The sequence below is a fragment of the Amblyomma maculatum genome, chromosome 7 (assembly GCF_055883805.1).
Source record: "Amblyomma maculatum isolate TAMU_Amacu chromosome 7, ASM5588380v1, whole genome shotgun sequence".
NCBI classification, from domain to species: Eukaryota; Metazoa; Arthropoda; class Arachnida; order Ixodida; family Ixodidae; genus Amblyomma; species Amblyomma maculatum.
The window spans coordinates 32,361,690-32,378,550 of NC_139350.1; the positions used below are offsets into that span (position 1 = coordinate 32,361,690).

General features: G+C 45.6%; 1 protein-coding gene across 2 annotated transcripts in view; it reads right to left on the reverse strand.

The window, feature by feature from the left end:
• LOC146182912 (uncharacterized) overlaps nucleotides 1-16,861 on the reverse strand; it is a 93,152-nt gene that overhangs the window by 58,228 nt on the left and 18,063 nt on the right. For both annotated transcript variants that reach the window (XM_084608971.1, XM_084608972.1), the window contains exon 3: nucleotides 4,465-4,822. In XM_084608971.1, the coding sequence (XP_084465097.1) occupies nucleotides 4,465-4,822 (358 nt within the window). The remainder of the gene's footprint in view (nucleotides 1-4,464; nucleotides 4,823-16,861) is intronic.

Genomic DNA, 16,861 nt, shown 5'->3' on the forward strand with positions numbered 1-16,861 from the left:
TGCTGTGTTTTATACACCGCATACTCAGCTTTTTTGAAGATATTTTAATATTTGTGAACGTCCTGCTTGTCGAATTTCTCTGCAGTTCTTACGATGTCTCCTCTCTTCGCATAAGCTCCAAGTTGAAAGCCCCAAACACAATTTTGCTTCATTGACATGCTTCAGAACAGCTGTAATCAATGCTCAATTCACATGATATGAGAAATTTAAGCGCAACATATCATTGCCGAGACAATTAACCGCTCAATGACAAAAGTCTTCTCAACAAGCAAAATTCCTTGCCCTCATGGCTCGTTTCGTCACGAAAATATTCAAATTTCCTTCGAACTGCTGATACTGCAAGGAACACAAAATGATCCAAATAAAAATCTGTTTGCGCCGCTCAGCTGTCCGATTTGCGCTATGCACACTGATAAGCGCTTGAAATCTTGCAAGTTCTTTACTGGCATTGCTGTCAGAACACACGGTACAGCGCAATTAGGGCGTTTTCTCTTCAGTATATAATGCCTTTTGCATTCGAAAAATATGCGCCAGCAAGAAAATAAACAGCCTTGCTACAGGAACTATTATGAGAGTACTTGAATACAACTCATTTTCTAAATGCAGATCAGAAATCGTTCACTTCGAAGCAAGTTATCGCTTATGTGCAGAGCTTGTGCCCACCTTTTATCTCGAGGAAGGCTATCACTGCAGTGACACGTACAAATGATGAACTTCCAAGTAATCGCTTCAATACGCTTCGTTACCCCCGGTGCAAATTTGCACGCACGCCAACATGAAGAAGCCTGACATTAAAAAAATATTGCAGAAAGCTTCGTCTTAAGAGAGGACGCGATAGCACCCTTAACATTCATTCCGCCAATTTTAGGCATCTAGAGGCTGGCACGTAGTTGGCAAAGCATATGCCTAAATGATTTTGATTTTTAAGGGAAGACGCAATGTCTTCTCGGCGCACACCCTAGTTTACAGTGAACGGCATAGAATTGGAGGCACACATGTCGGCGGCTTGAATCCTTGTCACAAATTGGACTGAAACTGGAAAAGAAGGTCGATGCTAAATAAGGAGCGAAAAATGCTATGACAGCATGCTGAACGCTGCACAAAGAACGGCTACGTCATAATTTAAGGGGGGACACGGGTCTTGCGGACCAAAAAATCGCGAAAAAATCATTTTTTAGAAAATGTGATTTGCGAAATCAGTAGCTCTTTATCTACCTATCTGCTAAGTTTTTCATCTCTAGGGTCGGTATTTTAGTCGCAGTGCCAATTTATATAATCGATGTCGCCCAAATTTGGGCCGAAAACGACCCCCGAAACAACCATTTTCCGCGAGGCGTAGCTCCCATTTTGTGCGCGGCACCGTAGCCATCTTGGTCTCATTCGAAAGAGCCGCCTTTCGTCTTCAAATTGCCGCCTCTGCTGTTTACATTCGCCCATTGGTCGCATAAAAAATAGCAAAAAAGAAAACGTGGCATTTGCAATCCTATTGGCTTTCGGGGTGCACGTGACGATAAGGCGTCCCCGCATTGGTGGAGCTGGCTGGCGGCGTCTGCTCGGCGCGCCCGAGCCGCGGGGAGACGGCGGAGGCGTGACGCCGGCCGCGCTTGGTTCCGAACCGCGAGGTGCGTTCATGGCAAGAATTTGTGAAAAAAGTGAAAAAAATAGTTGGATAATCATCTCAAGTGATGCCCTGCCCCGGCTGTGCGCGCTCAGGCCGACGGAAATCGTGTGCCGAACGATCGTGTGTACGAGCCTGAAGTAGGCCTAGCGTGTTCCCCAGCACGGGGGACTGCTACTGCCAGCGGTCGCACCCGCCGCGACAGTGATAACGCAGGCCGCAGATGAGCAGAAAGATAAGCTCAAAACAGGAAAAGCTCGAACTCGCGCCAACTCCAGCAACGAAGCGGTAGACGGATTGTGTTCGTAACGATGACGGCAGCGCGGCGGACAGTCCGCTTGGCGATGCGGAGTTCACGATCGTCAGATCTAAACAGTTTGCCGAGATTGGCGAAGCGTAAAACATACGGCGGCGATATTGGCATTTAAAAAAGTGAACGGGGATAAGGAATCGCCGTCAAACTTATTCTCCAATGCGTAAACTGCGGGACACGTCGTCTTCGTAGAGCTCGCCGCGCGTTTGCGCCGATCGGACCTCGTTCATAGTCCTTAGGGAATTCACTTGCTTCCAGTGCAATGCAGAGCACTGGGAAGCACCAAACAGCTCCAAATTACATTTCTTTTCCGCAATAAACGTTCCTCACCGCGGTCTTGATGCGAGGACGTAGCAAAACGACGTACGAAAAAAAAAAAAAAAAAACGAAAAAGTGACAACTGAATGTGCTGCAACTGCAAATCAAAATGAAAGAGGCGACACTTGGACGTTGGAAAGCAAAGAGACTACATTCCTGGAGGTTTATAGCCATTTTAAATTGTAAACGTGTGCATTGCACCAGTGAATGTCTGAGAGCAGAGAGGAAGCGTGCTTCCTCTGCAGCTTTTCAGACTGCAGCAAAACGAAAGCAGAAGGGCAAACCCAATGCAGATTACTGTCCAGGAGCCTTCTAGGCCACAGTGGCCTGCATTTCTACACTTTTTGTTTGATTAAATTAGTGTTTGACATTGCAATTCGTTTTTTCCATTTTTCTCAAAATGAAAATTTTGCCTACCCTTCTATTTTGCGGGTGGCATTGTGGCTCTCCTACTCGTTAGATTGTAATTATATTTTTTTTTACTGGCTCGCGAGTGTTAAAGGAACACAATAAAGCTATTATACAAGGTCTCAACTGCATGAAAAATTTTTAAACACAAGAAGATGTAGAAAGGGGGTGGTTGCACTTGTGAAGCTGAAACTTAAAACTTCCATAACTTTGGCTTGTAGTAAGGCAGGAGCACAAAACTTGTTTTATTGTGTTCCTTAGACATTCAGGAACAGATCCATGTGCATTTTAGCAATTTCCCTTCAGTAGATATCTTTACAAGCTTCCCGCAAGTCTGGAACAGCAAAGTTGCTGTAACTACTCAGCAAATTTACGTAGAAGAAAACTAACAACATATTTGAAACCAGCACAAGAATTTACATAAACCCTGCAAATTTCATACTGACAGGACAAATATTAAGAAAATTTTGCTCAAGACCCATGTCCCCCCTTAATACGAAATGACTTGCGCGTCAGGATATCGCGCAATAAAGAGAAATGAAACTAAAGAGCAGACAACATTACTAGAACGCTGGTTCTCGCGACCAAGTCGACAACACTGTCACACTTCTTTTACGGAAATAAACTTCGCATCACACAAACGCATTCTCTTAGGTAATGCATGCCTTCGAAGCCAAAACTGTCATAATTTAGTCATAACTGCACTGCAGCCGTGTAGAGTGCAACGGCAGCACGTAACAGCTACGTGTATGCCGGTTGCTCCATGCTTCCGCGCCGCGTGTAGCAGACAACGCGCCCGACAAGGAGCAAGAGTCAACTGCAGCGCCGCTAGTTCACGCGACCACCACCGGGGACACCTCTCCGGGCGGAGCTGTGAAACTGAGTTTGTTCTAGTAACGTTGCTCAGAGCAGCAAATGCCCTTAATGAAGATCATGACTCGGCACGCACCTGCAAAGTATTCTCCGGGCCCCGCTCGCCAGCAATCATGAAATCTCCTCTTGCGTCAAGTGTGCGTCATCCTACCCTACTACGTAGTAGGAGAAAACAGTTTGAATTCGACGGGCGGGAACAAAAAAAACCTCAACTTCTTATTGCAATATCTCAGCCATAATTCGATTTTCTGCTCCCAGATATGCGGCGACAGTGTCACCAAATGCTGTTTATTAGATTTTGATAGCATATTTGGGTGTCCTTAGTGTCCCTTTAAGTCCGATGGTCACCATGTGACTTTGGGGCACAGTCATGTAGGCCACAAAGTAGCCCGTGACCACTGTCTAAGTCACATGAGGTGATGTCAGTGTGACATAGAAGTAGAGGGCACTAGAGGGGCGATACATGAATAAATAGGAGTCCCCAGGCTACTGCCTAGGTTACAACACTACTACGCAAGATGGAGAAGGATGAACACCCTGCTACAGTAGTGCGTCGGAATGTGAAGAAGGCACATCGGAATGAGGCCCTGAAAAGGCGGAGTGCCAAAGAAACCGACGAAGAACAGGCTTTAGCGTTTGGAGAACGCACACTGTGTTTAATTCAAGCTTGGCAATGAGCGTAGCCATGTACATGAAGCTTTCGCTTCCCTCCAGGGCTAGCCAAAGTGAAATCACCAGCTAATTTATTCCCCTTCATCCCTCAAGCAAGTACCAGTTAAATTCAATACAACCCCCGGGGCGCAAAGGCTTCATGCCAGGACTAAGCAGAGGTGATGGCCGAGCCAAGAAAGTGCAGTCACTGAGAACCCAAAGTGAACATTCCACTGCGTTCATACCATTTAGAAACCATCAATATGACTGCCCAAAGACTCACCATTGTGCGATTTTTCAGACTTGAGCCTTCTCTCCAGCTCAGAGTTAAGAGTCTGGAGCTCCTCAATGTTCTGCTGCAAAGCCAAGTATTTTGTCTCGAGCACAGCATACTCGCTTCTGGGCACACTATGATCGCTCTCGGCTGCAGATTCTGAACTTTTTCTCCGGCTGCCTCGTTCTCCTTGACTCTGCTGCTGTTCCACGGCCCTCAGCCTATTCTCCAGTGCTTTGAGAGTATTCTCTGAGGCCACTTCCGCCTCATAGTCATGCAGGGCCCGTTCGATCAGTAGCTGCCTCTGCACCCGCTCAGCATGGCCCCTCTCCAGCTGCTGGGCTGCCGTGCACGAGGCCCGAGGTCCCTAGAAATTTAAACGTCACAATAGAGTTGCGTGACAGTAGCCCGTCACTGCAGAAAAAGCAACGCGAGCAACGCAATGGTAAAGCAGCATTAAACACTGTAAAAGCATGCTCATAAACAAACTATCTCTCAAGGTGAAGGTGCAGTGAATGGTAAGCCTACCACACTTTGAACAAACCAAATGAATTCTTCTATCTGTGCAGAAAGCAGGCTACTGCGAAAGGTCGCGACTGTTTCGTAATATCGCAACATTTATTGCTCGCTGAAATCATTGCTTCGCTGCCAATGCCTACGTCAAATTACTCGAGTGAGAATACTGAAAGCTTGAAAGAGCTTGCAAATAATATGTACCAATCAGCTTACCCCTTTAAATCCTCTTTCTCCATTTAGGCCTAACTACCACCTTTTCTAAATAAACATACATGTATTTTCTCGCTATTCAGCTTGCATCACACTTTCACCATCCAAGCCATCAATGGCTAAGAAAATAAGATTTTCCAAAGTGCGGGATATGAAAGAACAGCACTCAAAAAACCTGCGTGCATCAGAACATAAACACACAAGGCAGCAGTGTCATAGCAGCACACACACACACACAAAAAAACACCAAGACAATGAAAGAACACAGCACAGTGGTAGAAGTAAATCATCATAGTCACAACTAAAGAGGTAAAGGATAACCCACATGGCAGCGGCATTTGAAGCAAGAGATTACTGTTTACATTGATAAATTAAAGGAGCAGGTTAATGATTTACTGTTTCAACAGAGCAGAAACCTGGGCGAGTTGAAGTCTGTTCAAAAAACTGCTCTTTTCACTGCTTACTGAAAGCATGTTAACCATGAAAACCATGTTAACATGATAGCTGGTAGCCGTGGTGTGTTATACCTGTGCTACAAAAGTATCGTCGAATGACATTCGTGCTCAATCGGCTCCTGCGGTGCTACACGACAGTTCCCAAACACATTCGAAAGCTTCAGCATTCACTCGCGATATTGCAATGGCATTGCTGCATCGAGTTCCACTCCTTCCCGTTTGCTTCTTTTCAGTTTGTACAAAGTACAACGGTGCAATGAAAGTGGTTCCCACAGTCCCTCTAGACAGACAGCCACACTAGCATGTCCAACAGCCGTATATTATTGCACTTCAACATGGTTTTCGGGCTATCGACAATGGAGCATACGGCAGCCTTTCATGTCTGGATAGATTGCGGCGGCTTCACGAATACTTTAGGTAGATGAGTACACACGGCTCGTGCTTTCAGCGATTCTCCAGAGCAATCTACTAGTTTAGTGAATGCAAATGGTCATCGAGTGTAGTTTTGACAATAGTACTCTGAAATCGACTATTGCTTACATGGCAGGACGCACATAAAATGAATGGGAAGCGTCAATGAGACCCTGACTGCCAAGCAGGCGGCCAGCAAAGTCGTAAACGCCACTACCAGATGACAAATTAGGCCGTTGCAGTGAATGCAACTTCCGGCTCAAGCAACCTATATCAAGTATTTCATGGTCACATTGAAGAAAGCAGGGAGAATAAACGAAAGCGCTGGTCGTAAGCGACTTCAACAACCCAACTGTAAAGTGTTTTCAAGGTAGGCGATCGCATCAGCGCTTCCTACAGTTGTCGAGCTCTGTAATGAAGGAATAGTATGAATGGTTCAAAAGAGAAGATATTACTTTATAACAGCGCAGCACAACCTGCACTTCATTTCAGGTAAACGAGCACTGGTTTTCTGTGCACATCGATGTAGACAAGCGTCAGTTTAGTTCAGTCGTGTCAGACTCTTCGTGACCCTATGGACCATATCACGCCATGCTTTCCGGTCTCTCACTATCTTCCTAACATCACATAACTCATCTGCAGCGCCGCGAGGATGTCATCTAACCATCACGTTCGCTGCCTACCCCTTCTCCGGCGACCCTCAACCTTTCCCAACATCAAATCTTTCTCCAGCGACTCCTCTCTTCTCATCAGATGACCAAAGTAGCTGAGCTTTAACTTTAGAATTTGACCCTCCAATGAGCAGTCAGGGTTTATGGTCGACAATATCGACTGATATGATCTTATGGCAGTTCAAGCCAGCACCACAATTCAAACGCGTCAATTCTTCGGCGGTCAGCCTTCTTCACAGTTCAACTCTCGCATCCATACATCACAACTGGAAAGACCGTAGCACGAGTTATACGGATCTTGGTTGACAGACTGTCTCTGCTCTTTACTAGGCGGTCAAGGCTAACCATTGCTCTCTTTCCCAGAAGCAGGCGTCTCCTAATTTCATGGCTGCAGTCTCCTTCCGGGGTAACCTTAGAGCCCAAGAAGAGAAAATCTGTCACAGCTTCCACTTCTTGTCCATTGATGCTCCAGGACTTGATAGGGCAAGACGCCACGATCTTTGTCTTTTTAAAGTTCAGTTTAAGCCCAAACTTCTCACTCTTTTCTTGTACATGCGTCAAGAGTCTCCTGAGTTCCACTTCACTTTCTGCCATTAAGGCGGGGGTCCCACTCCAGCAGCGCGAATGTGCCATTTGAGGCAATGTTTGCGTGAGCATTCTGCGCGTTGTTCTTTTTCGAACATCACAATGTAGGCATCATTCGAAAGCTTAATATACGCTCTGTCAAATGATGTGCGCTGCTTTAGTGAGCCAACGTTATCAACTGCATGAGAGGTGGTATTGCAGATGACAAATTCGCTAGCGTCGTTGATATACCCTACTTCGGATTAATTTGCTGAAGAAACTACTGCACTTAGAACAGTTTCCTTTGGCCTACACATAGAATGGGTATTTATATTAGGGAAAATGACGCGTAATTAGTTTTAATTTAATCAGTATTTGATCGGCAGCCTTTTAAACATGGTAAAGTTTGGCTATTTTAGGCACGAATATCTGCGTTTTATCAACGTGCACAGCAGTAAAATGTTTACCACCTCGGGCGCACATTATAGTAGTTGAGTGTACGAAGTTTCATCGAAATTTATTCGCTAGTTCGTTTTTAATTACCTTTCCATTTTGAAGATTTCCTTAATACTGCCTCACATCGCATAGCTTGACCAGAAAAACCGCTCATTCTACAGCCTAGGAATCATGCATGGCGAAACTAGAATAGTAGTTATTTGTGAAAATGAGTGCAAATTGCACATTATACAATTAGCACGATTATACTGAGCCTTCAAATATAATCAATTTTTCCTACACGACATTCAATCGAGAAGGCCGTCATACTCAACAACGTGAGCCTTGTTTGAGTTGGCTTTTTTTTAATATTGTATTACTGTAAAATAAAGTTGAAATAAGAAGCACGAACCATGGTGATAATTCGTATTTGCACCTGTATTCGGTCATTAAAGGTTTTTTACTGCTAGCGCCATCTAGGTAAAAGCAGCAAAAGTGTGAGTTCATTCAATTGCCAGGAGAGGCGCGCGTGACTACACTCCTTCAAAGTATTGAAGCTAGTCAAGAAACCTAGAAGTCAGCTTCTCTGCAGTGCAAAAACCCCTTCACCATGGCGGCCAAACCTGTTTTGGGGGCAGAAATCAGGTGCAGTGCAGGAGACATCTATTGTGGCAATAATGGCCAAGTCCATTTCCTGCACCCCTCTTCTTCTTGTCGCAATTATGGGATTAAGAACCCCTCCGTTTGTGAGTGCCATTCATAACACCTCCCCTGCCCCTACCTCCTCCAGGCTCTCAATAGTGAAGGAATTCTGCTCAACACGTTTGGGCATGACATCAGGCTGGACATAGAAGTATTCTGCGCTACACCCAACTTTTGCCCTCAAAACAGGTTTGGCTGCCATGGTGAAGGGGTTTTGCTCTGCTGACTTCTAGGTTTCTGCAACCCACCTATACTACTTTTGTGCTGTGAAGTGTTTTGCTTGTTGCATTTGCATTGCTGTTTGTGAGGTGAGTGTCACACTTTTCAAAAATTCATTGCCTGTCGAAACAACTTCTTTCTGCAGCAAATCCAGTTTCAAACATTCCATAGAGGAAGAATTTCGACAACTCTCACCTGATGCAGAGGCTACAATTCATGATCTAGAGGAAAGCAGAGAGTGTCAGTGGAGTGAAAGGAATGAATGAATACCTGGAGGCACCACTCATCGAGAACGTGGTGCGAGACACCACTGGGTCTTAGCACAAGGAGACGCATCTACACAAAGTGGAAACACAAACAGTTCATTAGGGAAGGACCGCGGTGTGAAAGTTTTTTTTAGGTGACAAGACATGACACGCACACTGCGTGCGTGCACATGTTTTGCGCGCACACACTGTGGTTTATGCGGGGGCTATTCGCTCGCACGAAGAACCTGCACATGGTCACCGCATCACCCTTTGCACCCCTGCAATCACTGAGGGGCTTTGCGCTATTTTGTGCTTTTCTGAATGTACTTCTGGCCCTGTACTTTTTCCCTCACGCATTCGTATTTCGCTAGGCGCTTCAGGCTCGGATAGCAAGTGACACGGCTAGCAAAACCAAACAGAATGCGCAGAATCTTCCGGTAAATTTACATGTCTCGGGCTTGCTTTTCGGCTGGCGACAAAAGTGCAAATTTATCAAAATTAAGACATGCCTTGACAGATTGCAGGTTGCTTGGACGAGGTTCTTCATCCGTGCGCGCAGTTGGTCCAGTGGTATTTCTCGCAAAATCTAGACATTATGTGTTTGACAGCGAGTGCTACGGATATCGCCACGTTATGCTGCATGGTGTGCTGGCAAAATGCTCGCACGTGACATCACGATACACCAGCTGGCGTACCACGCGTATGATCCACCGTTTCGATGTTATGTGCGTCATGCGACTCAAATATTGGTCGAAAAAGGAATAGGACAGTAGTTTCGGCCAGCGGTATCGAGTGGTTGTCTCCTTCACATCTTCGTTGGTGCGTGCTCTGTTGCCTAGAGCTTTCAGTGGCACACGTGTGCTTAGGTGCAGCTGTCCTCTCGGAAAGCACCGTTTTGAATGTAGCTTCGCAGCCGCTACAAGAAATACGACTGCAAAAGGACGACGTCGCGAACGGAGTACAGATGAAAAAAAAAAAACGAAGGAATTCGACGCTGCTGAACCGAATGTCGAGCGTTAGCTGAAATGAGAATGTACACTGTTTTGGTTCAGTGCTTTTCATGCTTATAAACATTACAAATATGTGCTCATAGATAATCAAAAACCAGACATCACCGATAATCACCGTAATGAAACGATAATGAAACGTAACAGCCGTTGTACGTCTGTCTAATTGTATTTGGTCACTTACGAAGCGTGTATGGACATCTTTGCAAAGGTGGGACAGTTGACCGCACTACGCTGCGTGGAAAGAGAGAAGTTTCGACTGCAGACAGCGTAACATAAACAAAGTGACGCCGAGAGTGCAGCTGGGCGCATTTCACTGTGACAAGAGAAAAGTGCTTGCCTACATGTAAATCGAATTACCGGATTCCTTCGGCGCACACGCAGTGGCATTAGTGGGGCCAAGTAGGGCTAATGCGTGTGCGCAGCCGGCACACTCTACTTCTCTGTGCGTCTACGCTATGTTCAAAATAGTAAGCCTCGAAGCCATGGATTCATGTTTCAAGGCCAGGGGTCTGTTTTATTATTAATAATAATAATAATAATAATAGTAATAATAATAATATTAATAATAATAATAATATTAATATTATTATTGTTATTATTATTATTATTATTATTATTATTATTATTATTATTATTATTATTATTATTATTATTATGCAATGCACCGTAAACGCTTTCGCGGACATTTAGTGCATGTGGTGGGTTGACGGAATGAAGCGCGTGTCTGTATCGGGCGGTCGTGCAGAACAGAGTACTGATATCCATCGCAGCACACGCACATCGCCACTGTTTTTAGACTGCCGCAATGAAAAAAATCAAACGTATTTATTAGCGCAATGACAGCCTCCCTTTACGAGCGCACGTGGTCATCCCCGATTAGTCATCGCGGTGAAATTCCAAGCTTTTTGGGTGTTTCTTGCACCTCATTCCGGTTTTGTACCGAAAAAAAAAGGTAAATAAACCTCGCGTTTGGTTTTGACATAGGACATCGTTTTCTTCACACCTTCGAACATGTTAGTTGGTTTTAGTAAAGTAAGTAGAGGAGGCTCAGAATTTCTGCCTCCGAATGGCTGAATGTCGATTGACACCACCAAAATGAAATATGCGACGATGTGTGGAGCGGAAATCACATGACAGTCTGATTCGGCGCGCAGTTTTGACGTCGAGGTCACCAGCGGCATTTTTCTTTTTTTACTGAAAGCATTTCCGATAACAAACATGCAAAGCAGTAAAAGAAAATAAGAAAAAAGGATAACGCTACTTGTAATCCTTACTGCTTAGCATCAAGGAGCCACGTGGTCTTACTCAAAAAGATTCAGAAATATAAGCGTAGTAGCACAGCTAGCAGTGCAAAAGAAATTCCAAGCAAACACGCAGAAGACACGCGGCAAGTTCTGCCAAGGCAGCAGTTGTTGCTTCCCTCAGAAGATAGGAGCCTGAGTCTTGCACGAAGGCACATTCACGAACTGGGCTGAACCTGTTCAATCCGTTTCGAAATGATTTTTGATAACAATACCACGTCAATTCAATGTAGACTGCTATATGTCGAGACCTTGCGGTGAAACCCACAGTTGACCGCGTCGAGTTATCGCTATAGCTTCGTTCCCACGTGTAGCGAACATCACCCATTTTTGCTGTGCACAGATAACAAATGGCGACCACGCCTTGCAGACTACATTTTTTTTTTTTTTTTTAGTGATAGGAAGGCAAATTTCCACTCCTTTGCAATGATAAAATCGGAAATAAATGGGAGAGAATGGAACCATAATGTTCAAAAAACAAAATGACTTGAAACAGCATCGCCGCAGAAGAAACTGCATAAATATTCGGAGCATCTGCCATTTTCTTGGTTTAGAGAAATTGCTTCAAGGGTCTATCAACTTGCATCTTGAATGTTCACGAGCATACTTCAGCCGACTGATTGGAAAGTCATTCTAAGGAGTTCTTGTGTGGACAAAAAAAGCAGGAGGATAAGGGTTAGGTGCAACAAGTGGCCCTGAACCAGCTCTGCCATTGTTCAACTCTAATCCTGCTGAAACGCTGCATGGCATAGTGAAACAAAACATTGGGGTGAGGTCAACGAATTGCCACCGTGATTGATCTCATGATAGAGGAAGAGAGAAGGACAGGGACTGGTCATTTTGGGCAAGGGCTAAAAATATACAGGCACGAGGGACAGGCAAAGCGCTTTGTCCCATGTCTCTCGACCATCCCTGCCTCTTTTTTGCGCTTTGTCAAAATGAGCAAACTCCACCAACTAGCCCAAGAAACAGCATTGCAGAGAGACAGTGTGCCTAAAGCTCATAGCCGCTTTTTGTAAGCCTACAAAAGCTAGTAAATTCAGACTAGGTTGACCAAAATTGACCACAATAATCTGGGCATGCACTGGGAAAATGTTTTGTCTAACATGAAAATGAACACATTCCGATGCCTGTGCTGCTTAGCATTCGTCAAGTTTTTTCTCTCAGTGTGGCGATTGAAGAAAGTATAAAGGCATACCACTTCCCCAAAGTACATCCAAAATTGCGTAATGTTGGGGGTAGAAGTGGCGTGGGGTGGAGGGAACTACTGGAATACATAAGCCCCAACTCCAAACACACATGCGTCATGCACTGCCGCGCTAACGTCGTCACACGCGTCAGCCAAAGCCGGTCTGCGCATGCGCGCAACGCCTGCGTGCATCGCGAGCTCTGATGTTGTGATCTGTCCCTGCCAGATATCTGGCGCGTGCTACACGCGTCGGAAACTAGCGAGGGGTTGGGACCGCGCGGCTGTCCCCTACTCCGTTCTTCTCGTCCTGAAGTCCACTTAGCTCCCCTGCTTCTTTTCTTCACAGAATAGTTTTCTTCACGGTTTTCAAATTTTCTCAGTCCGCGCAAGAGGGTGAACGAGCCAGCACCACGAACATGCAGGTGCATTCCCCTTTTGCGATGCCTGCTGTGACGGCGGCGTTGACGTCGCGCCGCATGGAAAGTGCTTTGGAGCACCCGCTTTATTTATGGCAGTTACGAGGGTTTACCTACAGAAGGAATGTGAGGATTGACAGCCATGTTTGTCAGTTCTTCGATTTTCCGTACTGTTTCCTCGGGCTGTTTTTCTTTTTTTCATCAATGATGAAACAAACCCTTCACACAATCGTGGGGACAATGTTTGCAAACAGTGTAGGTTCGCCAGTACTTGTCTAAATGGGGCGATCCCCCCCCCCCCCCCCCCTTCTTTATTGGAACCGCAGACGAACCAAAAAGGGCATCTTATTGTACGATCCCCAGACATGTCAAAAGAATTCCGGGGCTGGCAAATTTCAAATTATGAAATCATTGTCAAGAAACACATGTGCTAGTTGCAAAGCGGCGCATATTTAGATAACTGCTCGTGATGTCGCACTTTTCTGGTCGTCTTATTGCTCAGAATATGTTTATTTATTTATTTTATTTACATTACCCCTCAGGGAGGCATTACATATATTTTGCATATATTTCAGAAATATCATGTTGCGCTCACGCTCTCGAGTGCTGCTAGTATGGCAGTCCGCTTTCTCAACGCACCTTATAGCTAAAAATGTCGCAACAAGAGCGCAGACTGACTTGAAACTAGAGCTCGCGGTAGTTATTGTAGCTGGAGTACCATTACCAATGTACGCTTACTACCAGCGCTGGTGCATTCGCCTTCAGCCCACCTGCTCATGTTGCTGTATATAGCACAAGGAGCTCAATCTAAAACATCAATCTATTCGTTGTGTCGTCTTCTGACCTTGTGCTCCCGTCCACGTTCCGCCCTGTCACCTCAAGATGCATAAGCAACACGCCCAAGCTGCTATTCTAAATAAAAACAAAAATGAGGGAGGGGGAGGGGTGGTTAGCTTACCGTCAACACTATATAGCCTCGTGTGTTTCAATGGAAATGCCTCCACCCCCCCCCCCCCACCCCCACCAGGGAAAAAAGAAAGCGGTCAGCGCGTTATGAAAAGGAAAGTACGCACACCCACATATATCAGCGCGCGCGTTTTTTTTTTTTCTACTTTTATTACAACAGAAAAATTACCGACGATTACGTTACTTCCTAATGCGAAATTTGAGCATATCTCATTGGCTGTTCCAGCTTTTCGATAGATTGAGGCAAAGATTTCGAGCAAGACATGTATGTACAGTTACAGACAACTTTTTTATTTTATTTTTCACATGTATTTCTTCAAGAAACACTCCACTAACAGTTCTTGACTGTCATGAAGGATGCTTTGTGGATCAGGAGTTCGCGTAAGGCAGCGTACGGACCTGTAGGAGCGTTGCGCAGCGAAGAGATAGCAGCGACTGACTGATGCCGCTGACGCCGCTAGCGAGTCAAGTCAACGTGGCTCTGCGTTTCGGCTTAGGATGTATGCACCGTGATCCACGTACACCGGAAAACACCGTCGCCGCCACAAAGGAAAAAGGTGGGGGGGACACGCAGCGGCGAATGGTGACAGGAGCGTGTGCTGCCCTGGCTGCGGAGCTGGTTACGAGAGACAACGCAGACGGCGACGCGAAACGCAGGAATGGGCGCTAAAGAGCTGGGCTCTAAAACAAAAAAAAAGTTGTTCAGCACGCCAAATGGCCATATCAGGGCAGCGCGAGGAAGTACATGTCCGGACAAATTCTAGGGGCAGTAAGTAACCGAAGGGACGTCTTGCATTATTCTTTCGTTGCACATACAACGACAGAAACGAATCCTTTGACTCCAAAGAATGCCTCAGTGGCAGCCAGTTATGCATTTTACTGTGGTTAGCGCGAGTGATTGCCGTTCTATGCTTGTTATGAAAGCAGGTGAGGCTGGTAGTGAATAAATAAATAAGTAAATAAATATATAGAAAGTACACTGGATTCGCAATGCAGCAAAGACGTACCTCTAACCAATGAAGAGTACAGAGGAGATTCAAAGGGGAAGGGTCGAGAAGGAGCGGTCTAACGCGCTTGCGAAACTAACCCGCTTCTACTGGCGATGTTGCCTCATAACTGCCTGCTACCCTCCCCTCTCCAATTCATTTCCCCCAAAATTTAGCCTGAATGCATTGCGGCAGCTGCGTGGTGCTTGCCCTTTTGGTAGGTATTTCACACCTATTTCGCAATGCCGACTCTCCTCTCTAAGGTAAAATGAAATTGGCCATCGCCCTTTTCTCAGCTCATTAGGTTACCAACGTCAGTTTCTATGGTTAGAAAAGCCCGAACTAAAAAAAAAAAAGAAAAAAGAAAATGATTACTGTTGATTGAAACCGACTTTATTGCAATTTTATTACTTGCAATAATGTTTGATAGAAGTAGTTCTGCGCCAGAGAGCTCGCAAGAATATCCTACTATGAATGCTATAACTTCAAAAGTGATAACAGCTCAAAAGATGGGTATCAAAGGAAAGACAATACAGGTGTCGATTTCAGCCAGAGTTCATGACGAAACCACCAAAGATGTATACTGCGTCTCACAAAATGTTTTTAGTACTGCGAAAGGCCGGGGCGACATGGACCAAGAGCACTTGGACACTTACGCGCGAGCGAGGCAAACGCGTTTCCCTTTTTTTTTTTGTACTTTGTAACTAATGTACAAAGCTCCCCTTGTACTTTCTTGCTATAGCTCCCCTCTGCACTTCCTCTCGCTTTCCTCTCCCCATCATTTTGCTTTCCCGCCGGCTGCAGCTTGGGCGCTTCAGATTTTAGATAGCAGTTGAAGCGGCCGGCAGCACTCTTTTCCTTCCTTTTGTTTGAATAACCACTATCCACACCACCTATAATAGGCAATTGTGCTCCCACTGTCGCCCTTCATGGATCACTGCCTTGTCGTGGCGGAGGGGCTTGCGAAACTCGATGAAGTCGTGAGCTCTGCTGTGTAGGGCCACCCAAGATAGACAGGTCACGGCAGAGAGTTCTGACAAAATGTGATTCACTGGAGAAGGTAATGGCAACCCACTCCAGTATTTCCTGCCAAGAAAACCCTATGACCAGTCACAATACCATTATCGATATGGCGCCGGAAGATGAGCCCCCCAGGTTGGAAGGCGTCCCACATGTTACTGGGGATGAACAAAGGGCGATTCCTTGTAGCTCCAGGACGAATGAAGCGGCTGGGCTAAAGCCAAAAGGACGCTCAGTTGTGGATGTGTCGGGAAGCGACCGGAAAGTCCGATGTTGCAAGGAGATATATCACATAGCAACATGGAATGTAAGATCTATGACGCAAGGTAAACTGGATATCGTCAAGCGAGAAATGGACAGATTGAACATTGATATCTTGGGTATCAGCGAGCTCAAGTGGACCGGAATGGGAGAATTTAACTCCGGCGACCATTATGTCTTTTATTGTGGGCACGAATCCAAGAGAAGGAATGGGGTCGCTCTCATAGTAAACAGGAGAATGGGCAAAGCAGTGCTAGGGTACAACCCCAAAAACGACCGAATGATTTCACTTCGGATCCAAGGTCACCCTTTTAACATAACAGTTATCCAAGTCTATGCACCGACCACTGCTGCTGAAGAAGCTGACGTTGAGAGATTTTATGCGGACCTACAATGCCTTTTAGACTGCACCCCATCATCAGACGTCGTTTTTCTCATAGGAGACTGGAATGCTAAGGTCGGGAGTGAAGAAATATCCAGAATTACAGGCAAGTTCGGTCTTGGTGAGCCAAATGAAGCTGGGCAGAGGCTAGTAGAGTTCTGTCAAGAAAACAACCTGACCATAGCGAATACTCATTTTCAACAGCACAAGAGGCGCCTGTACACATGGATTTCACCGGACGGTCTGTACAGGAATCAGATCGATTATATTATTTGCCGGCAGAGATGGAGAAGCGCTATACAAGCAGTAAAAACAAGGCCTGGGGCCGATTGTGGCACCGATCATCAGCTTCTTGTTGCCAAAATTAAGCTTCGATTGAGGAAAACGCAGAAAACTAGAAGGCCTTTCAGGTATGATCTGGATCAGATTCCATTAGAATATGCT